The sequence below is a fragment of the Halichoerus grypus genome, chromosome 2, assembly GCF_964656455.1.
Source record: "Halichoerus grypus chromosome 2, mHalGry1.hap1.1, whole genome shotgun sequence".
Lineage (NCBI taxonomy): Eukaryota > Metazoa > Chordata > Mammalia > Carnivora > Phocidae > Halichoerus > Halichoerus grypus.
Window position 1 is genome coordinate 29,326,702 of NC_135713.1, and position 25,519 is coordinate 29,352,220.

A 25,519-nucleotide genomic window follows, 5' to 3' on the forward strand; every position below is an offset into this window, starting at 1 on the left:
TTCCCCTGGCCGCCTTATTCTTTTCTCTCTCCTCTGCTAGGGCGATCAGGGTGTTTTTATTTTGCTCAACATGGCCATCACTTTTCCAGGCCTCTGATAGCATCCTAGCAGCTTGTTTGCCCCATCCCCTGGGTTCCTTTTCCAAAATCTGCCCCCCCCATCAAGGAATCCTGCTTATCTAGTCTTACATCAAAGCCCCCTTGATTAAGCATCTTCACACTTTAAACTCAAGGCTCCTCACAGTAGCTGCTTCCTGATTCTTGCATTCTTTTGGTATGTAATCTCTTTCCTCCTTTCAGCCTCCGCCTCCCTCCATCCCCCAGGTGAGTAATCCTGGAATTCAACCCTAGTTATTAGCCTAGCAGCCAGGAGAGGAGGATGTAGGGGAAGGTCCTCCTGGGGGAGGGGCAGTTGTAGCATTTTCCAACACAAAGGAAGTTCTAGCTCTTCCTAGGGCAAGAGTTGGCCATCTCTCTAAGCTGTGAGAGTTCCAGGGGCATCTGCAGATCCAGCATTCTATGGACATCCATCCAGATATCCTATCCTTATGTTTCAGAGTCTCAGGTTTTCCCAACTAGAGCCCTGACCTTAGAATAACAGACCTGCCTTGGTTGAGCATTTAAATGTCTCTGGAGCTCTATAAATCTTAACTACCAGATCACTTTTGTTTGTTGCTCAGCTCTGTCTGTTCTTCCACTGCAGGAGATGAGGGCCTCTTCGAAAAGTACCAAAGTTGGCCCTCTGGCTCTCCCACGTAGTCTGTAACTGTTAATGGTCTTCAGTTTCTCATTATCCCTCTGTAGCATATCAGTACGATTTAGCAGTAGCCAGCCAACACTGTTATCTTTGTAGGCATTGCTCCTCCCATATCTTTTAAATGCCTAAAACACTGTACCCACAAGGACATTCCCCTATACCAGGAAGTTTTCCCAGGTCACTTCCAGTGAAATCTGTAGCAGTTGAACCAATACAAGTGCTAGAGTGTATCTGCACCTCATAGTCCACTTAGAACAGTGTCCTCTCTACCTGTCAGGCAATGAATGAGCCAGTCCCACATTCTTATCTTACCCCGATGTTGTTGGATCCCTCATGGCACCACTTGTGTTAGTCTGGGTCCTCTGAAAACAGACACCAAGAGCAGGATTAAACATGAGATTTACTGGGGAAAGGCCTGTAGGGGGAAACGGGGAGGGAGCCTGAGAAAATCTGGAAAGAGAGCATGATGCAGGTCATACCTCTGTGAAAGGAAAGAAAGAAGTATTAAATGTTCATCCACTGATGAATGGATAAGTAGAATGTGATACATTTATACAATGGAATATTATTTTGCAATAAAAAGAAATGAAGTACTGATATATGTCTACACTGTGGATGAATCACAGAAACATTATGCTAAGTGAAAGAAGCCAGTCACAAAAGATAGCATATTGTGTAATTTCATTTATATGAAATGTTCAGGTAGGCAACTATACAGAGAAAAACTAGAGTAGCAGTTGCTTGGGGCTGAGGGGTTAGGGGGAGATGGGGGAGTGATTGCTAATGTTTATGGGGTTTCTTTTGGGAGGTGATGGAAATGAACTAAAATTGATTGTGGTGATGGTTGCCCAACTCTCTGGAAATACTAAAATCAGTAAACTGCATACTTTAAGTAGGCAAATTCCATGGTATATGAATTATATCTCAATAAAAATGTTATAGTAAAAGAAAAAAGAGGGCTGTGCAGAAAGACTCTTAGACTATAGCACAATGTCAAAGTTTCATTCAGACTACTTAGGAGTCCTTTATCCCCTGTGCTCAGTCATTGGCTGGGAGCAGCCCTTGGAAAGCCCGGCCGAATGACAGAGGGAGGGGGAGTGGCAGTCAGTTATGCTTTTTACTGTGGGAGATGTGACAGGCACATTTTATGGCTGCGTGTCTTGTAAGCCCAAACAAGTCACATGTCCATACCCAGAACCCAGGTTTTGAGAAGTGAATGGCACATCTTGATGAAAAGAACAGCAAAGTTATATTGCAAAGGAGTGTGCCACGCTTGCATCAACTCATTAAATTCTCCCAACAGCTGACGTGGATACTATTATTATTCTCATTTAATAGATGGCGGGGGGGTGGGCATAGGGAGATTAGTTCGCCCAAGATCATATAGATGGTAAGTGGTGAAGCCTGGATTTGAACTGGTCAGTCTGCCTGCATCGTCGGTGCTTTTTATCATGATGCCATATTTTCATGCAATATATGAATCTGAATATCACAGAATCAGTTGGAGAGGTGTTATTGTCCGTTTCTCCTCACTAAAATGAAGGCTTTGTGGCAGGAGAGAATGGGAAAGCATGTTCATATGAAGTCCCTATTCTTTTGTATACATTCTGCTCATTCTCCTTACTACAGGTCTCCCAAATCAGAGAAACAGGAGTGAATTATGTTCAGTCTAGACCAATATTTATTCTGTTCTTAATCTTGCCATTTAAAAAAATCCTGGCATATTTTTAATCCTGGTATAGTAAGTAACTCTAACATGTGATTGAAAATATAGAGTTGCTTGGTTATTGAAAATAGATTCCCAATGAGAGAGAAATTTTTTATCTATTGAGGGGGTCCTAGGAACAGATTTGAGAGGACAGTCAAATGTTAGTACCCCTCATCTGTTAGGGAGCCCCGCATTTGCTTCATCTTGCTCTTGGAGTTTGTGTTCTGGTAGCATAGTTGCATGTCAGCAACTTTCTGAAAAGAGGTAGCTACTCCAGAGTTAATAAATGTGTGGTACTGACATAAGGCATGTAGTAGTAGGTCAAATGTACCTCAGTGTCTTTGGGAGTTGAGGAGAAGGGGAGGAGTGGGAAGATGTGTAGGGTGTGTTATTTTAAAAATTAACAAACTGAGAAACAGAAAGATTAAGCAATTTGGCCAGGGTCAAACTAAAATGTATTGGGTTGAAAATTTAGGTGAAGTCAGCTTGGCTGTACGACCAGTATTCTTTCCATTAAAATTTTCTCTGTTTTCAGCCTAGCAACTCATTTAAATTCCCTCATTTAAAATAGCTTATTCCACTGTCTCTATTAATTACAAAACGTGTTTTGATCGTTTTGAGGGCTGTCAGTCCTCTTGCATTGATTGACACACACTAGAACAATGAAGATACTGGGATCTAGGCAGCCAGACCCTGGGTGTAAACTCAGTGACCATCGGTAGCACCACAGAATGTTTGGATTATGTTTACGATTTCAGGAATGGGTATATTTAAGACTTTGTGGAAGACGTCCTACTTTTCTTTGAGAATTTTACAGGCTGCATTAGAGAAGAAAAACTAGAATTAGCACAGCCACAGAAGACGGGGCCAGGAGTCATAAGTAGATACTGGAATTCTAGGAAGGAGTCTTGGACTCAGTTTAAGTGTTCCCAGTTAGAGCCACCCAGAAATGGACTGATGTTGCTTGGAACATAATGAGTTCTGTACTGCCAGAGGCTCCCGACCCTTTTACCAGTTGGAGTTTGTGTGGTATGATCTCAGGAGAGGGCCTTTAAAACTCTAGCATTTGTGCTTGCATTTTCCATTACTATGAATCTGTGAGACTTGATACTCTCCAAATCATAACATAAGGCCCTCCTAAGAATAGGAAACCTGTATAAAGGAGTTAATAATCTCAGCTTCCCTGAAGATCGATGTTCTTTGCCTAGGATGATCATAAAATCAGTTAAAGGAGAAGTCACAGTTTCAGATTTCCTAAGTTATGCCAGAAGCGTTTTCAGTCAGGTTGATGCTGTTTCCAGAGTGTAAGGGTGTTTGTCATCATGACTGTCCAAGTGTTGATATTTTATGTAAGTTTAAGATCACCTCTGGCTATCATTTTATTTAATTAGAATAAACTTTTATTATTGGTTAAAGTGAATTTAATAATTGAAGAGCACTTATGACATAAAATCCGTGAGCTGTTCATCTGAAGTGAGGGCATTTTGCTTTTTTATTTTATGAGGTCCTTTTATTTATTTTATTTTTTTTTTAATTTTATTTTATTATGTTAGTCCTTTTAAAAGAGGAAATGATTTAGATTATTTTGAGTGTAATCTCTTGAAATCTTAATTATTAATATGCAGCCATTTGTTACTATAAAAGAATGCTGCACTGAGATGTAAATTGATATGGCAATAGGAACTATGGGAAGTCAGAAAGACAAGGTGGGGTTTGTTTTGTGGCATATATTCACACGTTTTGCATTATAAATAATGAATTGTAAAAATTTCAGAACACCCAACCTCCAATATAGTGGCCCTTTAAAGTAGTAACTAAATGAGGAGACATTAAAGTGTGGCAGATGAATATTTGGTAAAGTTCTTTCTTACTAGATTAAGGCAAAATCACCTGTAGTCGTAATCCCTTATTCCTGTTCAGTTCCTTTTATTATAGTTATACTATCACCTGTTAGATCCAGTAGAATCTTAAGTTTTGAAACAGAGCACTTTCTCTGTGCATGAGTACCAGATGGCTGTATGCCTTTAAACCCTAGAATCCCACTCAGGGCAGTAAAAAGAGGAAGCAAGACCAATTTAGGGAACAGCAGACTCACAGCCTCATCTCACCCCTTTTCTAAGCAAGGGTGAGAATTAGATTATCACAGGGAAAAACCTCTTGCCACGGGGCTCATGCTGAAGTTTATATGAGATGATTCCTTTGTACCTTTTAAGGTTCTTTATCCCACTTTACTGGTCTATGTACATATACACATTTATGTGTATGTGTTTATATGTTCAAATATTGGCATTCAAAATCTGTTTTGTCCTATTAATAATAAAAAGTACATATTGATCAGTTTGTTGAATTATAAAATATTATATATACTAGTTTTTGTCTTTTCCTTAAGAATCACAGAACTGTCAGTGACCCTAGAAATCATCTGGTGCAATCCATTTATTTTACAGCAGATAAACTTATGATCTGGAGAGACTAATTTGTCCCCAGTCGCACTGCTAGTTTTTACTAAGCAAAGTCTAGATTTTCTATCTCCTGGTCCTGGCCCAGTTTTACTATAGTGCACTGCCTTACCGCTCCTGAAATGACTGGTCTTCCTTCTCTTTAGATGTGTATATATATTTATGAGCATTAAAAATAAACAAAACATTTAAAACAAATAAACAAAAAACTAAGTTAATTTCACTGAGAGGCCAAATGTAAGTACAGACTTTTTGGTAAGCTGCTACCAATACAGTATCTTTCAGAAGTTCTATTTAGAGTTTAGTAGTTGATGAGTTGATGAAATATGACCAAGTGGCAAATTTTCCTAATTGAGTTTAGTAGCAGAGTTTTGTTTTTCTGAGGAGCCACATATTCCCAATCTATTCTCCACATGTGTTCAGAATGATCTCTTTAAAATAAGCAAATCTAGTCACATTATCCTCCGAGTAATCTCCATTAAGCAGCTCCCTTTTGCCTTCAGGATAACATCTAAGCCCTTACCATGGCCTACAAGGCTCCTGGTGATCGAGGCCCTGCTCCCACCATCCCCCCCACTTCTCCTTTCCCTCCAGTCGTGGTTAGCTTCTTTTAGTTCTTTGACTGCAACTAGCTCTTTTACCTTTATGCACATGTTAGCTTTCTGTTGCTTCATAACAAATTGCCACTAATTTAGTGCCTTAAAAAAACACCCAATTTATTATTTCACAATTTCTGTAGGTAAGATGTCTGGCATGGTGTGATGGGATTCTCTTCTTAGGGTCTCATCAAGCTATAATCAAACTGTTGGCCAAGGCTGTGGCTCTCATCGGGGGCTAAGGGTCCTCTTTCAAACACACTGGTTATTGGCAGCATTCAGATCCCCATTTCCTTGACACATCTTTAGAGTCAACAGTGGCATTTCAAACACTTCGGATTCTTCCAGTCTCTCTGACTTACTCTCTGTCTTGTCTCTGTGGCTTCCTCTTCTGTCCTCAGCCAGGAGAAAGTTCTGCTTTCAGGGTCTCATGTGACTACTTCAGCCCCACCTGGATAATCCAGGATAATCTCCCTCTTTTAAGGTTAACTAGTTAGTAACCTTAGTTATACCTGCAGAGTCCCTTTTGCCATGTAGAGTGACATGTTTATGGTCATGGCACCAGGGGATGGAGATCATGGGGGTCAAAATTCTGCCTACTACAACACAGTACCCTGCGACTGGAATACTCATTCTTTTCTCTGCATCCTGCTCCTTCATCTGCTAACTCGTACTTTCATCCACTGGGTCTCAGGATTTCTTTTTGCCCCTCTCTCCTCCCCCGCCCCCCATTCTCAGGTTTGGATTAGGCACCTCTCTTCAGTGCTCACTTACTACTCTTCACGTCCCCATTGTACCACTTGTCACTTCTTTTTTTTTTTTAAAGATTTTATTTATTTGACAGAGAGAGACACAGCGAGAGAGGGAACACAAACAGGGGGAGTGGGAGAGGGAGAAGCAGGCTTCCCGCGGAGCAGGGAGCCCGACGTGGGGCTCGATCCCAGGACCCTGGGATCATGACCTGAGCCGAAGGCAGACGCTTAACGACTGAGCCACCCAGGTACCCCTACTTGTCACTTCTTACGCTTACCCATATTCTTTCAGGAGACTGTCAATTCTCTAGGGAGAAAAGCCATGTTTATCTTGTTTATCATGTTTATCTTGGCACATCGTGTTTCCCTGTTTAACCTTGTGTCTTGATGCACAATTAAAAGAAAAGTTGAATCAGTAAATTATTTGTACCCATGAAAGGTGGAAGCATGAGCACCATGTTTAATACAAATTTCTAAGACTATCAGAGGAAGAGAAAGGACAAATTTAAGTCAAGCTATACAAATTATTAAAAACAAAAACCAGGGGCGCCTGGGTAGCTCAGTCATTAAGTGTCTGCCTTCAGCTCAGGTCATGATCCCAGGGTCCTGGGATCGAGCCCCGCATCGGGCTCCCTGCTTGGCGGGAAGCCTGCTTCTCCCTCTTCCACTCCCCCTGCTTGTGTTCCTGCTCTCACTATCTCTCTCTCTCTGTCAAATAAATAAATAAAAAATCTTAAAAAAAAAAACACACCAAAAAACCCAGCTGCTTTTGTGAGTTAATGAGGTGCTCCTCATTACTGGAAGCTTTTAGGTGGAAGCTCACTGACAGGGTGTCAGGGATATTGGTGGGAGGCTAACGGACATGAGCTCTGTTTTGTGACTCATGATTGTTAAGGTTGACGTAAGACCTAAGGAGATGGAGTCACTTGTATTCCTATCCCTGTGGCTCCCATGAGAGACCTACGTGCTCTTAATCACTAGCAGTGTGCCTTGTCCATTCACTGGAATTATCCAGCCTGGTGGGGCTGGGACAATTGACTCCCTAGTATCCTGTGCTGGTTACTGAATCATAACTGAGTGACAAGATTAGTATAGTAGAGTTACTTTTATAAGTCATTAACTGTGAAGAAGCAACATTAGAAGTAAAAATACTATTAACATACATCACTAGAGAAGGAGTATAGTGTAGTGTTTAAGAGTGGGCCTCTTGGTTCCAACACCCAGCTGTACCACTTACTAGCTCTGTGACCTTAACTCAGGTACTGAAGTCTTTGTGGTTCAGTTTCCTAATCTGTAAAATGCAGATGATAATAGGAGAGCCTAACTTGTAGAGTGATTGAGAGAATTAAGTAGGCAAGATAGTAGAGTAGAGTATGTAGGGTATGATTAGCATTGTGTCAGGGTTAGTTCTTCCCCTCTTCCTCCTCCACAACAACATTATCCTCCAGGCACATTAAAGAGCGTTCAAGACCTACAACCACATGCACAGTGTCTGGCATATACTAGTAATACAATGATATATATGTATATATATTTTAAAGTAGGCACCGTGCCCAGCGTGGGGCTTGAATGCACAATGCTGAGATCAAGAGTCACACGCTTTACTGACTGAGCCAGCCAGGCACCGCTACAATGATATTTTTTATTTAATAAATAATATGTTCATTTGTAATCTTTATTCATATTTTTCATTTTTATTTTATTCATATTTACGATAGGAAGTGGTCCCAATAACTTTATGCTGTAAGAACTAAATACTGTGTTAGTCTTGTGTTGCTCAGAGCTTGCTAAGGTAGTCTGAAAAATGGGACTTAATCTCTTTTTATTATTAAAGCAAATGGATGTTTTTAGAAACCTTTTGAATTATTTTCCAGAATAAAGAAAACTATAGCCAAGTAAAATTCATATTTTACATATATTATTTTCTGGATGATAAAGTAAAATACCCTTGCCACAAAAATGTTCTCATTGGAATTCAGATGAGATGTTAACACTTTGCTTGTCTTTGCAAACAGGTTCATCCTAAATTCCACTATAAACAGGCTCATGACCCAGGCACAGACACTTCTTGTGTGGCTTTTTCCTATGATGGTAATGTCCTTGCCTCTCGTGGAGGTAGGTTAAAAACTTTCTTTTGGATGTGTTTCTGTATTTAAAAATGATCATCATTAACTCTAACAAATGTTACACTAATATCCTAACAGTAAAGCTAGCTGTGCTTTGGTTAGTGCACCTTTGCCAGTCTTTTTTTTTTTTCCATTAAAATGCATTTCTGACTTGGCAGTATTGTTTTCTTAAAAGGTATCAAATAAAATTTAGAAAATATGTACTTTTTGACCTAAGTTTTTATTTTAGCTTCAAATTCCATCGGAGTTTGAAGCCTCCAAGGATGACTTTTGCCTCTAACTTATGGAATTTTGTAGATGATGTTCTACATTTTTCCTATATCATTTTATAATTTAGACTCTTCTGTTGGCTTACCATTGATTTTTTTTTTCAGTTTGAACACTGTACCTCAATTCAGTTAAAAAAAAAAAAGTTGCGTACCTGAATGTTAGTTTTTAAATGGCTACATAGTTCTGTATGGCCATATTATGTTTATTTACCCACATTCATGAGGTTGAATATGGGTTTCTTCTTGCTGAATCTTTCTCACATGGATGAGCTAAGTGTTGACAGAAGGAAACAAGAGAATAGTAAGGGCAGCTTATGAGCAGAGCATTACGGGAAGTATGGGGCATGACTGAGGATCTTCCTGTAGGCCTATTTGTGGGGAGGGAAAAGAAACAGTAGAGTAAGTAGATTGGAGCCATTACAGATGGCTTTAAATATCACATAAAGGATTTAGTTTTTATTCTGTAGGCCATGTTAATCTAGCAACACTACATTTGGCCAGTCATTCACTCACTCAGCTGCTCTATGTTGAGCAACTACTCTGAGCAAGCATTGTGCTAGGTGCTGGGTCTAAACTGTGAACATCATAGACAGTGTTCCTTTCCTGAAAGAATGTGCAACGTGGTGTAGAGGGTAGTAGGAGTGAGGAGGAGATGGAGAGACTTGGCCCAGCTTTTGCTCAGTTCAGCCATTCCATGTCTGTGTACCTTGGGAACTGCATCAGATTCTCTTTCCTCTGAGGAAGCCTTGTCTGTTATATCCAAACTACCCTCACTTACATAATTGTAAAACATCAAAGCACATGTATTTTCTATTTATGGTATATATGGAAAAGGGGGGGTCTGTATAAAATATGTATTTTGGTCCATCAATTCTAACCTATTTGAGTCCTGAGATGACTCTTTTTTTTTTTTAAAGATTTTATTTATTTGTTTGACAGAGAGAGACACACAGCGAGAGAGGGAACACAAGAAGGGGGAGTGGGAGAGGGAGAAGCAGGCTTCCCACGGAGCAGAGAGCCCAATGTGGGGCTTGATCCCAGCACCCTGGGATCATGACCTGAGTCGAAGGCAGACGCTTAACGACGGAGCCACCCAGGCGCCCCAAGAGATGACTCTTAATTAAGACTATATATACTCTTTACTTACAAATAGTGGTTCTTACCCCGAGTGTGTATCTGAATCTTTTGAGAAAGTTTTTCAAATGATAAATGTTTCACTTAGAAATTCTCACATTTACTCTTGCAGCTTTACAATGGTGAACCCAAATCTCCAATGTGGAGTGGGGAGACAAGAGAGGAATAAGTGGGAAGCATAGTTTGAAAATTCCTCTCAGAGGATTCTAAAACAGGCCAGCCCCAGACCAGTTGATAATTACTAGAAGTATAGGACTAACCTCAGTTCAGTCAAAGCCATTTTGGTGACAATTCTTACCTTCCCTTTCCATCCCATAATAACTGTTGGGTAACATGTCGCCAACAGAGTACGTATACTGTATTCCATCATTTTTCTTCCTGGATGTATAGAATATGGCAGATAGAAGTCTATTCAGCAGAGTCCCCAGGTGTTGTAAGGTACTCCTGCTAGCTCCAGAACCTGTCAGGTTAGCTAAACTGTTTAATGCAGATTAATGTTTTCTTATTGTTTGAGAATTATGAGGATATGTAATCTTTTTTTAAGACTAAAAGCCAAAAAAAGGTGAGTCTTACAGAGTCTTTCCATTTTAAGCAGGTCTCCAGTCCAGCCAGTTGTGGATTAGTGCACCTGCCAAAAGTTGGGTTTCAGAGGAAGGGTCGCTTGGGAGAGAATGGAGATTTTTATTGAAATCTCCACTCAACCTCACTTGCACCTGATACTGATTCTTTATTGGACCCAAGGGGTTGAGGCAGGTCTCAGCTGTGGACGCTGGGGAGCAAGAACAGCAAAGACATTACTTATATGAGTTTTGGCTTTCATTCTGGTCAGGAATATTAGTTAGTAGCCCTATAGAAATAGAAAAAAAGCGATTCTTAGAAGAATATTCATTATACTTTAAAGAGCTTTTGGAAAAGCTGTACTTCCCGGCAACATGAAGAATGATAGCCGCAGGTAGAGTTACACTGGAGGGAAGGGAATCACATGGCTCAGTCTCATTAATGTTAATGGATAGCTTCATCTACGCACCAGTGGGAGAAAGAGTCTGTTGTGAACTGAACTATTTTCAGTCCTGATGGTTGTTAAATTAATATCTTCTTAAGAAGGCCGGTTATGCTCAACTATACCATCGGGGGACTACCAGCTGCTGTCAAATCACTCCTTAGAGTAGATTCTCCAGGGTTCCTTCTAGCCTACAGATGCTACATCAGTGTGAAAATTTATTTCTAGAAGGCCAGTTCATTATCATAAATCTTTCTACTGTTCTCACATCCACTACTTTCAAACTGCCCAGTTAAAACAGTAAAATACACTTATGTGCATCTTTCTTTCCCCTTCCTTCCCTCCTTCTTTCCTTCTTTCCTATAGTTATACACTAAGTTTAGCAAACTCTAAACTTAGAACTAGTTTTTTGCACAATTCACTTTCTTTTTTTTTCTTTTTCATTCCTCTATCAGGTGATGATACATTGAAATTATGGGACATCCGACAGTTTAATAAACCACTTTTTTCAGCCTCGGGTCTTCCTACCTTGTTCCCAATGTAAGTAGCGTATTTTAAATTGATAAATGTAAGAGAATGGAAAAGAAATTTCTTCACTTTAATTTATGTTATGTGTCTTTTAAAAAGGGACAGGAAGAGTATTTGAAATCTGTTTTTCGAAAGATACATTTTATTTTTCCCTTTTATTTGCACATTCTTCAGACCATAAAATTTTTTTGAAGTTGAAATCATATATGTTCATGTGTTTCTCTGTGTGTATACACACATAGGTCTTGGGATAGTAAAAATATTTTAAGAGATTGAATTGTTCTTTTAATATGTATAAATGACAGGGTAGGCCTGCAGATTTGTTGTCTTTTAAAATTTGAACCCCATTCCATCAAAGCAATATTTCATAGTTACTGAGCATTACTATATCTCATTTTCTCAAGTTTTTCTTGTCATCATTTCAGTCAATAATTCAGTATACTTCACTTGTTCAGAGTATCTTGTTCTAGGTAGCTGAACACCATTATCTCCATTCTATTAAGTTGACAGCTGAAGCATTTAAAGATTTTTCTAAGGCAACTGAGGTGGGATTTGAACTTTTAAGTCCTACAGTTGGTGCCTAAGTAAAACTTTCTATTTTTGTAGAAATAAAATTTCACATCTGTGTTAAATAATGACCAAGAGGGAGAGCGTGAAGGTGATGGAAGCGTCAAATGGAGGGAACCGTGTAATAGCAGAGCACGGACTCTAGCACGGTCTGTTGCCCATGGCATTTATCTGTTAAAACCAACAGATGGACAAACAAACATGAATTTATAGCTGATGAGAATTTTTTGAGCTATTATGCCTGCTGCAAGCTATGCTAACTACATAACTTCTTTGGATCGTGTCTTAGGTTATTCACAACCAGGTGGCCAGATCTCTAATAACAAGGGCTCTTGAATCATAGCCATCAGTTAGGTTCCAGCAGTTCAACCTGTTCCTCATTTCATGGTCCTTGACTTGACAAAACTCAAATTATTTGGGGATGGTGGCTAGTGGTGGTAAAAAATAATTCCAAAACTGGACAAAATTATCACTACTTAGACATTAGTCATACAATGTCTATTTGTCTATAGCACCGTCAAGGTCTATCTTGAGTTTTTCCCACACTTCCTATACATTAAAAAATATAGTGTGCAGAAGTTAGAAGCGTAGATTCTGCAATCAAACTGCCTGAGTTCAAATCCCAGCTGCGCTACTTTTGTGATCTTGGCCAGGGTTTCTTTAATCTCTCTCTGCCTCAGTTGCCTCATCAGTAAAATGGGGATAATAATGTCTACCCCATAGGATTATTGTGAAGATTAAGCAAACTAATATAAGTGCTTGACTTACTGTGAGCCCTCTATAAGAGTCACCTCTTGTTACAGTGGTGTTGTTTATATTTTATTTAACTCATTGCTGTAGGGTCATAAGCTTATGCTTACACACTGTTTTCGTCTGTAGGACTGACTGCTGTTTCAGTCCAGATGATAAACTCATAGTCACCGGGACGTCTGTTCAAAGGGGATGTGGCAGCGGCAAACTTGTTTTCTTTGAGCGCAGGACTTTCCAAAGGGTGTATGAAATAGACATCACGGATGCGGTATGTAAACTCTTCTCTCCTCAGCCTTGAGAATGAAGTGAGGTTTGCCTCTTAGTCATCTTTTGTTTTGGTTTTAGTTTTTAAATAGAACATAAGTCCTGGCCCCAATGGTGCAATGGTAGCTACTTTTTTTTTACCAACACAGGAATTACTAGTATGTTGCAGACTGGCTGATCTACACTTTCCCTTCCTCTGACCCAGTATTTCCCATGGGCCCACGCTTCAGTCAGGATTTCAGCTGGGCCAGGGACATTTGCCCCTCTGCCAACCAGTTTGAGGAAAGCAGAAGCTGATCATCACGTAGGATACAGAAAGAAGTGTCCCATAGGGCGCATGTTTGTGAAGATTCAGGGATTGTGGACAGAAGTGAAAATTATGCCTTCAGAAAGTGATGAATTGTATCGTTGTTTCCTAAACCTTGAAAACTTTGACAGAATTCTGCTTGCCAGAGTTGTCATTGAGGTAAGACTCATCTTCCACTGAGCTTAATTTCTGTTTAGTTATTTGGAAGTTTAAAACATTTCACAGTTAACTTCTGCATCTAAAAAAACCCATTAGTTTTCTTTACATATTTATATAAGCACTGTAAGCACTAAAACAGCATGCATGCATGCATTGATTCACTGATGCAGTCATTCCTTTCCTGAGACTGTAATACAGTAATAGTGAAGTTTCCCAGAGGAAAATCTGAATTCCTTTGTAGTCTTTTAGAGTATGTATTAGCATTTAGAAGGTAAGGTAAGTCATTGTTATTTTCTGAGTATGAAACAGACTGATTAATGTCTGTGTAAATTTTCTTTGGCTCACTGTCAAAGCCTTTAGTAATATCCTATATCTTAAACAGCGCCCTTCTGTAGACTTCTCCAGTTGTTTCAGCTCTTTGTAAACAGTTGGGACATATTATGTACTTACATGATTCAGACAATTGAACAACTGTTTTTAAATCACTAGTCAAAAGCTCCTGTCTCTAATGTTCTAGTATTACTGTGGAGTCTTAATTTGTAGGCCCTATATTTGAAACCGTGGTATAGTTAAAGACAATGAAATAAATAACAATGAGACTAATTCTAGATGAGTACTTAAGTTTTATAGATTCTAATCTCATGATGTAATTTGAAATGTGCCAGCACTAATAATAATTTTTTGGGGGTACATCCAAGAGCCAACTTAAACACTAGAATCAAAGAAAAACATTCTTGACTCTATCAACTTTAATCTCAAAAAATAAAATTATTATAATTGGTTGTTCCAGAAGTAAGCTGTGTTCTGTTATGCCTCTCAATGACAATACATTTCAGTATTACTCATGGTGTTATGGTTTTAAATTATAATTAAAATTGAAACCTAAATAAAATTGCACTTTTAAGACACCCTATGTTTTTGTAGTGTATAGAACATGCTGTTTGCTTTGTTGCTCTGAGTTGTTTTTCTAGCTAGATCTTTTCCTCCATAGTGCTTACTGCCATTGCATCTGTTATGTTTGTTGTCTGTTTTCTTGCACCAGGATGTAAGCCCACTAGAGCAGGAACTTTGTCTGTTGTGTTCACTGTGATCTCCTCAGTGCTTAGAACAGTGCCTGACACATATTTGTTGAATGAGTGAATGGTATACTTGGCAAGTCCATGTAATGCATACTGTACAGCACAGGTATGTCTTTGGAGAGTGAGGCAGGAGAGAAGTATCTAGAGATGGAAAGGTAAACTGATCTTGTATACCATAATAACAAGGTGACTTTATCTTCTGTTTTTTGTTTGTGTGTGTGTTTGTTAAAGCAAGGGAATGGCACAGTCCGATTTAGGCTTTAGAACATAATTTTTATTGAAGTGTGAAGGTTAGATTTACAAGATTTGGTGTTGTGTACGAAGGCTGAGGTTTATTACTTGAGAGACTGGGCCAGTGTTCCCCAAGATTAAAAAAAGAAAAAGAAAGGAAAAAAGCAGATTTTGGAAGAAACACAGTGCATTGTTGTTGATACGTTGAGCTTGAATACCTGCATGGCCTCTGGGTGGAGATAGTAGGCAGATAGGTAAGTGAGTTTGGTGCTTAAGAGAAAGAAGACACAGTTTTGGGAGAAATATTTACAGTTTATAGTTGAAATGTTGGTTGCTGATTAGTTTGATTAAGAAAAGGGCACAAAGGATGGAGAACATGAGCCCTAGGAAACCTGAACGTTTAAGGGATGAGCAAATGAAGAGAAGCAAGCAAAGGAGAACGGTCATTAAGTAAATGGAATATACCTTCTATTGAATTGTCTTAGAAAAGTCAGAAAACAGATTTTGAGAGCCATATTAATAGATGAAGAGAAAACTTCAAATAGGGACAAAAGTGCCACAGCACTTTGAAGCAGCCTTTTAAATAATTGATTTAGGATCTGTTTGATTGCATTTTGTTGTTAATATCAGACAGCATTGTTTTTGTTTACATAGTAGAATGGTATGTTAAAAGAACTTTAAAATGCCCGTCTGATCTAAAGTTTTAAGTCTTGGAATGTGAGAAAATAAATGTATTCTTTGGAATGGATAAAGATGGTGGACATTTTGCTTGAAGGGCCAAAAATATCTCTTATTTTATTGTATTTTTGTCATTAAAAACCAGAATAGTCGTTTCTTTTGGAAATACTGCACTCTGCTGTAGTAAGATACATACTGTGTTGAGTTTTAATTTACATAAAAGGCAACATCTCATTCTTAATATCAGCATTTAGTGGTGTGCTTGCTTGATTAGACACAGACAACGGTGGCTTTAGGTCTATCCTAGATGAGTCCTTTTACTTCAGTAAAGTATGAGTGATTGTATTCTCACACCCTCTTCTAGAATAAAATAAATCCCTAGGTAGTTATATTTTAGAATGCCAAGCGCCACATGTATATGGAGCCAAACATTGTTTTCAGTCAGGGATATTAAAAACTCTACCGTTGCCTAATAACTAAAAACTATATTACAAGCTTCACAATAAATAGCTTTCAAAAATATAAAATAAAAATTTAAAAATATTTTCCCATTTATTTTTGAAAGAAACTTAAAGGAAAAACTGGTTTTAATTCCATTCTCTGTATTGTTATATGCTCTGAAAATTTTTTTCTCTTCAATGTAGAGACTCTCTTCACTAGGAGTTGACAAATGTTTCTTTAACATTTACCATTTTTATTGTATAATGTTCATACACATTTTACAATTCTGCTGATATTATTTTTAGATGTTTCTTTGTCGTCCAGTTGTATTCCCTCAATTGAAAAAAACAGCGTATTTCTCATTTGTCATCTAATTTTTTTATGATTTGAGTAGTGTGCTTAGCCTCTTTTCTAAGATAAATTCCAGAATATAACTTGAATCTTGAGTTTACAAATCACTTTAGTTTTTGTGTAAGATGGGACCCTAAGCTTTTGTATATTGTGTAAAAAGCTACCATTACTCTATTTTATGTGATGAAAGTATAGGAGAGAAAGAATGGATAAAATACAATTTGGAGATGATGTATCAATTATTATTTTTTTATTTTATTTATTTATTTTTTTAAAGATTTTATTTATTCACTTGAGAGAGAATGAGAGAGAGAGAGAGAGCATGAGAGGGGGGAGAGTCAGAGAGAGAAGCAGACTCCCCGCTGAGCAGGGAGCCCAGTACGGGACTCGATCCCAGGACTCCAGGATCATGACCTGAGCCGAAGGCAGTCGCTTAACCAACTGAGACACCCAAGTGCTCGATGTATCAATTTTTAAAAAAATATTTATTTTTAGAAGAAACATAGACATATTCAGACCTTTTCAGAGTTCTAATTATTCTGGAGAGGACCTGAAATAACGTTATGAACTACTATTAGCTTAGTAATTTTTCATCAAACTGTAATTTGTTATAAAATGACTAACAGACTTTCCTTTTTCACTAATATAAATCAAAGGACATGGTTTATGCAATTATACTAGCATATTACCATTTATATTCTTTAACCCAAGTGTAATGGAATAAAGTTTTTTGACCTGATATTATTTAAGATGGTGGCCTCTTCACCTCAGCTGCTTTTGGCAATAATTTAAAAGAAATAGCAGGTGTTCCCTTGGGCAAAGAGGGAAAAAAAAGTAGAAAGGAAAAAAGCTAGAAATCTCACACTTGATCCTGACTACTCTTCTGATTTGTTTGTTAGGTTATGTACTTTGGTGAGGGACCTTTGTTTCTGCAAACACTGACTGAACAAAGTGAGGAATAGAAAGAAAAAAAATCAAACCTTTATTTACAAAACATAGCTATAGATCTAGCTCAACTGATCTGGTATATAGCCGCGGAAGGGAAGGGAAGGGAAATTTGCTTTGATATTTTCAACTAGACTGCTTTATTTTATTCATTCATTAGTTTTTCAACTAGACTGCTTTTGGTATTTTAATTGTCTTTTTCTGATTTAATTGTATTTTTCTGATTATAAAAGTAGTACATATTAAATCTAAAAAACTGTCAACATAGAAAAGATCATTAAGAAAGTAAATATCATATCTAATCATATCACCCATAGATTATTCTCAGATATGACATTTAAATTAATACATTTTGATGTCCAAGAAAATTGCTCTATTTGTTAACCTAAAGAACGACATATATCATACAATGAAGTATCACATAAAAAGTTTTTGTGTTTTTATTAGGAGAGTATATTGATATTTTAAATCCAAAGAGATTGAAGGGAAAGAAGAAATGAGTATAATAAGGCCATAAATAATGGACTCTTCACAAAACTAGCTATTTATCTTAATTTATGAGTGTAAGGGACATGCTGATCATTCATACTACAATCATCCTCCATTATTTGTACATATGTAAGAGAGCAGAAAGGTCATTCAAATTAATGGATATTCCAGATGTCCTCAGAATTGGTTTTGGAAAGTGTCTTTGTTCTTACATATGATCTTGATAGAACAATTCTGGAAATTCACTTCAAACAAATTAATGAAGCTGTGCTTGTGAAAGCTTGTCTCTGAAGAGTTGAGGAACTCACCTCTTCTTCTTTATCATCCTGGGAATAGACTAATGATCTGTCTCACTGATACAAGGTTCCACCTTTTTAAAAGTTTTCTGGAAATAAAGGAGTCCAGCAGTGTCTTTGCCCAGTCAGGATTGTACAAGGAATAGGACACAGAGGGAACTTGAGCTATTGGCAGTGCAAATGCCAACTGAAAATAAACTCGAAAGAAAGACTATATTTGGCATTTATCTGCCTTCTAAAATATAGTGAAACCTTCTCAATATGAAGTCCAGGGGATGGAAAAAATGGACTTTGAGTTTAGCTTGCCATTATCTGATTTTTATTAAAGAGCAATCAGGCAGCTAGTTGACTAGGGAATAGCAGTTGCTTTGAATTATGTATTATCTTGGATAAAGCAGCATCAGCTTAATGAAGTTTTGCTGTAATTCACTTTCTTGAGAAGATTAAACAATGCAGATTCTAGATGGATACTGATTAACTATTTGTACTTACTAAAATTGGTATATTTTCCCACGGCCAAGTGATAAGACAGTATATTCAACATAGGTATTTAGAGCATTTGCTCATTGGGAACGGAAAGGCAAGGTACATGAGCACTGCCTTGTTTCCTGGTCTTCCGAGATGTATAAATATTTGATGAAAAACTCAGGAGTATTGTTTGTTCTAGCTCTGTGAAAAATGTCGATGGCATTTTGATAGGGATTGCAAACAATCCTAAAATTTGTATGGAATCATCAAAGACCCCATATAGCCAGGGGTATTTTGAAAAAGAAAACCAAAGCTGGGGGCATCACAATGCCTGACCTCAAGCTATATTACAAAGCTGTGATCATCAAGACAGCATGGTACTGGCACAGAAACAGACACATAGATCAATGGAACAGAATAGAGAGCCCAGAAATGGACCCTCAACTCTATGGTCAACTAATCTTCGACAAAGTAGGAAGGAATATCCAATGGAAAAAAAGACAGTCTCTCCAATAAATGGTGTTGGGAAAATTGGACAGCCACATGCAAAGGAATGAAACTGGACCATTCTCTTATGCCATACACAAAGATAAACTCAAAATGGATGAAAGACCTAAATGTGAGACAGGAATCCATCAGAATCCTAGAGAACACAGGCAGTAACCTGTTCGACCTTGGCCACAACAACTTCTTGCAAGACACGTCTCTAAAGGCAAGGGAAACAAAAGCAAAAATGAACTTTTGGGACTTTGTCAAGATAAAAAGCCTCTGCATGGCAAAGGAAACAGTCAACAAAACTAAAAGGCAACCTACAGAATGGGAGAAGATATTTGCAAATGACATAACAGATAAAGGGCTGGTATCCAAAATCTATAAAGAACTTACCAAACTCAACACCCAAAAGACAAATAATCCAGTCAAGAAATGGGCAGAAGACATGAACAGACATTTCTCCAAAGAAGACATCCAGATGCCCAACAGACACATGAAAAATGTTCCACATCACTTGGCATCAGGGAAATACAAATCAAAACCACAATGAGATACCACCTTGCACCAGTTAGAATGGCTAAAATTAACAAAACAGGGAGCAACAAATGTTGGCGAGGATGTGGAGAAAGGGGAACCCTCTTACACTGTTGGTGGGAATGCAAGATGGTGCAGCCACTCTGGAAAACAGTATGGAGGTTCCTCCAGAAGTTAAAAATAGAGCTACCCTACAACCCAGCAATTGCACTACTGGTATTTACCCCAGAAATACAGATGTAGTGAAAAGAAGGGGCACCTGCACCCCAATGTTCATAACAGCAATGTCCAAAATAGCCAAACTGTGGAAGGAGCCGAAATGTCTTTCAACAGATGAATGGTTAAAGAAGATGTGGTTCATATCTACAATGGAATATTACTCTGCCATCAGAAAGGATGAATACCTACCATTTACATCAACATGTATGGAACTAGAGGGGATTATGCTAAGTGAAGTAAGTCAATCAGAGAAAGACAATTATATGGTTTCACTCATATGTGGAATATAAGAAATAGTGCAGAGGATCATAGGGGAAGGGAGGGAAAACCGAATGGGAAGAAATCAGAGAGGGAGACAAACCCGAGAGACTCTTGACTCCAGGAAACGAACTGAGGGCTGTGGAAAGGGAGGTAGGTGGGGGGATGGGGTAACTGGGTGATGGGCATTAAGAAGGGCACATGATGTGATGAGTGAGTACTGGGTGTTATACACAACTAATGAATCATGGAACACTATATCAAAAATTAATGATGTACTATATATTGGCTATTGAATTAAAAAAAAAAAACTTGGAAGTAGAAGATGATGGAGTTTTAGTGTAAATATGCCAGGACAGCAGTTACATGGTTCTTTCTCTAGCACTACCTTTTCAAAGTCAAGAGCTAACTTCCAGCATGGCTATTAGGACAGTGTTTTACTGTCAAGAGGCACAGTGATCAGCCACTACTCCTTTCTGTAGGAGTATTTTCTTTAATCACTGAAGAAAAGATATGGCATTGGGCTATGATGAAAAACAGTATTGCATTATTGCTGCTTTCATGGTTTGGATTACTAAATTCTTTCTTGGGATTTCATGAAATAAGCAGCATACTTATCAGACTTCAATTTAAACAGTACCTGGACCTCAGCTAGAGTCCCCTAATAAGTTAGCTGTTAACTTTACAATGTCTGAGGGGGGCTGGTATCAGTAAGACTTGATTAAATTACTTCTCAATTACTAAGTGTAAAGCTATCATGTTGTGGGTGTTCCAGGACAGTAGTTCTCAGGATTGGAAGAATACAGTTGAGTGCTCATTCGTAGGCCCGAGCAAATAGAGAAGAAACCACTGATTTCATGGTAATATCTGCTTTATCAAGTCTTTAAATGTTTTAAGTAAGGAAAATGATAAGAACCAGTTTAGTGCTGATTCTTTGTTATTTGTTTTTGAAAATGATACAGTAAAATTTATCTTTTTAAAAAGTATACAGTTCTGTGATTTTTAAAACATGTATGGATTTATGTAGCCACTATCAATACAATCAGGATACAGAACAGTTCCATCACCCCCCAAAAACTCCTTTGTGCTGTCCCTCTGTAGCCACACTCTCCCCTCTTCCCTGCCCCCCATTCCTAATCCCTAGCATTCATTGGTCTCCACTATAGTGCTGGCTTTTCAAGAATGTCGTCTAAATGGACTCATAGAGCATGTAACCTTTTTAGATCAACTTTATTATTATTATTATTATTATTATTATTATTATTATTATTATTATTATTTTCAGTTAGCCAACATACAGATCAACTTCTTTTAGCAGAATGCTTTTGAGACTCATCCAGGTTATGGTGTGTATCAAGAGTTTGTTACATTTTATTGCTGAGTAGTATTCTGTGTGGTTATAGCCCAGTTTATCTTATTACAGGACATTTGATTGTTTCCAGTTTTTAGAGATTATGGATAGAGCTGCCATAAGCATTCATATATAAGTTTTTGTGTGAACAGAAGTTTTCATTTCTGTAAATACCTAAGAGTAGGCTTGCTGGGTCATACAGTGAGTATGTGATTATTTTTATAAGAAAATACCAAGCCGTTCTTCAGAGTAACAGTACCATTTTGCATTTCCACCAATGATGTATTTGTTTTCCCCTTGCTCCATATCCTCACCAACAGTTTGTGTTGTGGACATTTTTTATTTTATACATTCTAATAGGTATGGAATGGTCTTTCTCATCACAGTTATAATTTGCATTTTTCTTTCCTTTTTTTTTTTAAATTTTTTATTGTTATGTTAATCCCCATGCATTACATCATTAGTTTTAGATACAGTGTTCCATGATTCATTGTTTGTGCATAACACCCAGTGCTCCATGCAAACGTGCACTCCTCAATACCCATCACCAGGCTAACCCATCCTCCCACCCCCCTCCCCTCTAGAACCCTCAGTTTGTTTCTCAGAGTCCATTGTCTCTCATGGTTCGTCTACCCCTCTGATTTCCCCCCCTTCATTCTTCCCCTCCTGCTATCTTCTTTTTTTTTTTTCCTTAACATATATTGCATTATTTGTTTCAGAGGTACAGATCTGAGATTCAACAGTCTTGCACAATTCACAGTGCTTACCAGAGCACATAACCTCCCCAGTGTCTATCACCCAGCCACCCCATCCCTCCCACCCCCCCCACTCCAGCAACCCTCAGTTTGTTTCCTGAGATTAAGAATTCCTCATATCAGTGAGGTCATATGATACATATCTTTCTCTGTTTGACTTATTTCGCTCAGCATAATACCCTCCAGTTCCATCCACGTCGTTGCAAATGGCAAAATCTCATTCCTTTTGATGGCTGCATAATATTCCATTGTATATATATACCACATCTTCTTTATCCATTCATCTGTCGATGGACATCTTGGCTCTTTCCACAGTTTGGCTATTGTGGACATTGCTGCTATAAACATCGGGGGTGCACGTACCCTTTCGAATCCCTACTTTTGTATCTTTGGGGTAAATACCCAGTAGTGCAATTGCTGGGTCATATGGTAGCTCTATTTTCAACTTTTTGAGGAACCTCCATACTGTTTTCCAGAGTGGCTGCACCAGCTTGCATTCCCAGCAACAGTGTAGGAGGGTTCCCCTTTCTCCACATCCCCGCCAACATCTGTCATTTCCTGACTTGTTAATTTTAGCCATTCTGACTGGTGTGAGGTGGTATCTCATTGAGGTTTTGATTTGGATTTCCCTGATGCCGAGCGATGTTGAGCACTTTTTCATGTGTCTGTTGGCCATTTGGATGTCTTCTTTGGAAAAATGTCTGTTCATGTCTTCTGACCATTTCTTGATTGGATTCTTTGTTCTTTGGGTGTTGAGTTTGATAAGTTCTTTATAGATTTTGGATACTAGCCCTTTATCTGATATGTCATTTGCAAATATCTTCTCCCATTCTCAGTTGTCTCTTGGTTTTGTTGACTGTTTCCTTTGCTGTGCAAAAGCTTTTTATCTTGATGAAGTCCCAATAGTTCATTTTTGCCCTTGCTTCCCTTGCCTTTGGCGATGTTTCTAGGAAGAAGTTGCTGCGGCTGAGGTCGAAGAGATTGCTGCCTGTGTTCTCCTTTAGTATTTTGATGGACTCCTGTCTCACATTGAGGTCTTTCAACCATCTGGAGTCTATTTTTGTGTGTGGTGTAAGGAAATAGTCCAGTTTCATTCTTCTGCATGTGGCTATCCAATTTTCCCAACACCATTTGTTGAAGAGACTGTCTTTTTTCCATTGGACATTCTTCCCCGCTTTGTCAAAGATTAGTTGACCATAGAGTTGAGGGTCCATTTCTGGGCTCTCTATTCTGTTCCATTGATCTATGTGTCTGTTTTTGTGCCAGTACCATACTGTCTTGATGATGACAGCTTTGTAATAGAGCTGGAAGTCCGGAATTGTGATGCCGCCAGCTTTGCTTTTCTTTTTCAACATTCCTCTGGCTATTCGGGGTCTTTTCTGGTTCCATACAAGTTTTAGGATTATTTGTTCCATTTCTTTGAAAAAAGTGGATGGTATTTTGATGGGGATTGCATTGAATGTGTAGATTGCTCTAGGTAGCATTGACATCTTCACAAGAACAAGAGTTCTTCCAATCCATGAGCATGGAACATTTTTCCATTTCTTTTTGTCTTCCTCAGTTTCTTTCATGAGTATTTTATAGTTTTCTGAGTACAGATCTTTTGCCTCTTTGGTTAGATTTATTCCTAGGTATCTTATGGTTTGGGTGCAATTGTAAATGGGATCGACCCCTTAATTTCTCTTTCTTCTGTCTTGTTGTTGGTGTATAGGAATGCCACTGACTTCTGTGCATTGATTTTATATCCTGCCACTTTACTGAATTCCTGTATGAGTTCTAGCAGTTTTGGGGTGGAGTCTTTGGGGTTTTCCACATAAAGTATCATATCATCTGCAAAGAGTGAGAGTTAGACTTCTTCTTTGCTGATTTGGATGCGTTTTATTTCTTTTTGTTGTCTGATTGCTGTGGCTAGGACTTCTAATACTATGTTGAATAGCAGTGGTGATAGTGGACATCCCTGCCGCGTTGCTGACCTTAGGGGGAAAGCTCTCAGTTTTTCCCCATTGAGAATGATATTCGCTGTAGGTTTTTCATAGATGGCTTTTATGATATTGAGGTATGTACCCTCGATCCCTATACTCTGAAGAGTTTTCATCAAGAAAGGATGCTGTACTTTGTCAAATGCTTTTTCTGCATCTATTGAGAGGATCATATGATTCTTGTTCTTTCCTTTGTTAATGTATTGTATCACGTTGATTGATTTGCAGATGTTGAACCAACCTTGTAGCCCAGGGATAAATCCCACTTGGTCGTGGTGAATAATCCTTTTAATGTACTGTTGGATCCTATTGGCTAGTATTTTGGTGAGAATTTTTGCATCCATGTTCATCAGGGATATTGGTCTGTAGTTCTCCTTTTTAATGGGGTTTTTGTCTGGTTTTGGGATCAAGGTAATGGTGGCCTCATAAAATGAGTTTGGAAGTTTTCCTTCCATTTCTATTTTTTGGAACAGTTTCAGAAGAATAGGTATTAATTCTTCTTTAAATGTTTGGTAGAATTCCCCTGGGAAGCCATCTGGCCCTGGGCTTTTGTTTGTTGGGAGATTTTTGATGACTGCTTCAATTTCCTTAGTGGTTATAGGTCTGTTCGGGTTTTCTATTTCTTCCTGGTTCAGTTTTGGTAGTTGATACTTCTCTAGGAATGCATCCATTTCTTCCAGGTTATCTAATTTGCTGGCATAGAGTTGCTCATAATACGTTCTTATAATTGTTTATATTTCTTTGGTGTTGGTTGTGATCTCTCCTCTTTCATTCATGATTTTGTTGATTTGGGTCATTTCTCTTTTCTTTTTGATAAGTCTGGCCAGGGGTTTATCAATCTTGTTAATTCTTTCAAAGAACGAGCTCCTAGTTTCATTGATCTGTTCTACTGTTCTTTTAGTTTCTATTTCATTGATTTCTGCTCTGATCTTTATTATTTCTCTTCTTCTGCTGGGTTTAGGCTTTATTTGCTGTTCTTTCTCCAGCTCCTTTAGGTGTAGGGTTAGGTTGTGTACTTGAGACCTTTCTTATTTCTTGAGAAAGGCTTGTAATGCTATATACTTTCCTCTTAGGACTGCCTTTGCTGCATCCCAAAGATTTTGAATAGTTGTGTTTTCATTTTCATTGGTTTCCATGAATTTTTTTAATTCTTCTTTAATTTCCTGGTTGACCCATTCATTCTTTAGTAGGATGCTCTTTAGCCTCCATGTATTTGAGTTCTTTCCGACTTCCCTCTTGTGATTGAGTTCTAGTTTCAAAGCATTGTGGTCTGAAAATAGGCAGGGAATGATCCCAATCTTTTGGTACCAGTTGAGACCTGATTTATGACCTAGGATGTGATTGATTCTGGAGAATGTTCCATGAGCACTAGAGAAGAATGTGTATTCCGTTGGTTTGGGATGGAATGTTCTGAATATATCTGTGAAGTCCATTTGGTCCAGTGTGTCATTTAAAGTCTTTATTTCCTTGTTGATCTTTTGCTTAGACGATCTGTCCATTTCAGTGAGGGGGTGTTAAAGTCCCCCACTATTATTGTATTGTTGTCGATGTGTTTCTTTGCTTTTGTTATTAATTGCC

General features: G+C 38.2%; 1 protein-coding gene across 2 annotated transcripts in view; it reads left to right on the top strand.

The window, feature by feature from the left end:
• Positions 1–25,519, top strand: part of WDR70 (WD repeat domain 70) — a 305,434-nt gene that overhangs the window by 237,921 nt on the left and 41,994 nt on the right. For both annotated transcript variants that reach the window (XM_078066655.1, XM_078066656.1), the window contains 3 exons: positions 8,287–8,386; positions 11,256–11,340; positions 12,775–12,913. In XM_078066655.1, the coding sequence (XP_077922781.1) occupies positions 8,287–8,386; positions 11,256–11,340; positions 12,775–12,913 (324 nt within the window). The remainder of the gene's footprint in view (positions 1–8,286; positions 8,387–11,255; positions 11,341–12,774; positions 12,914–25,519) is intronic.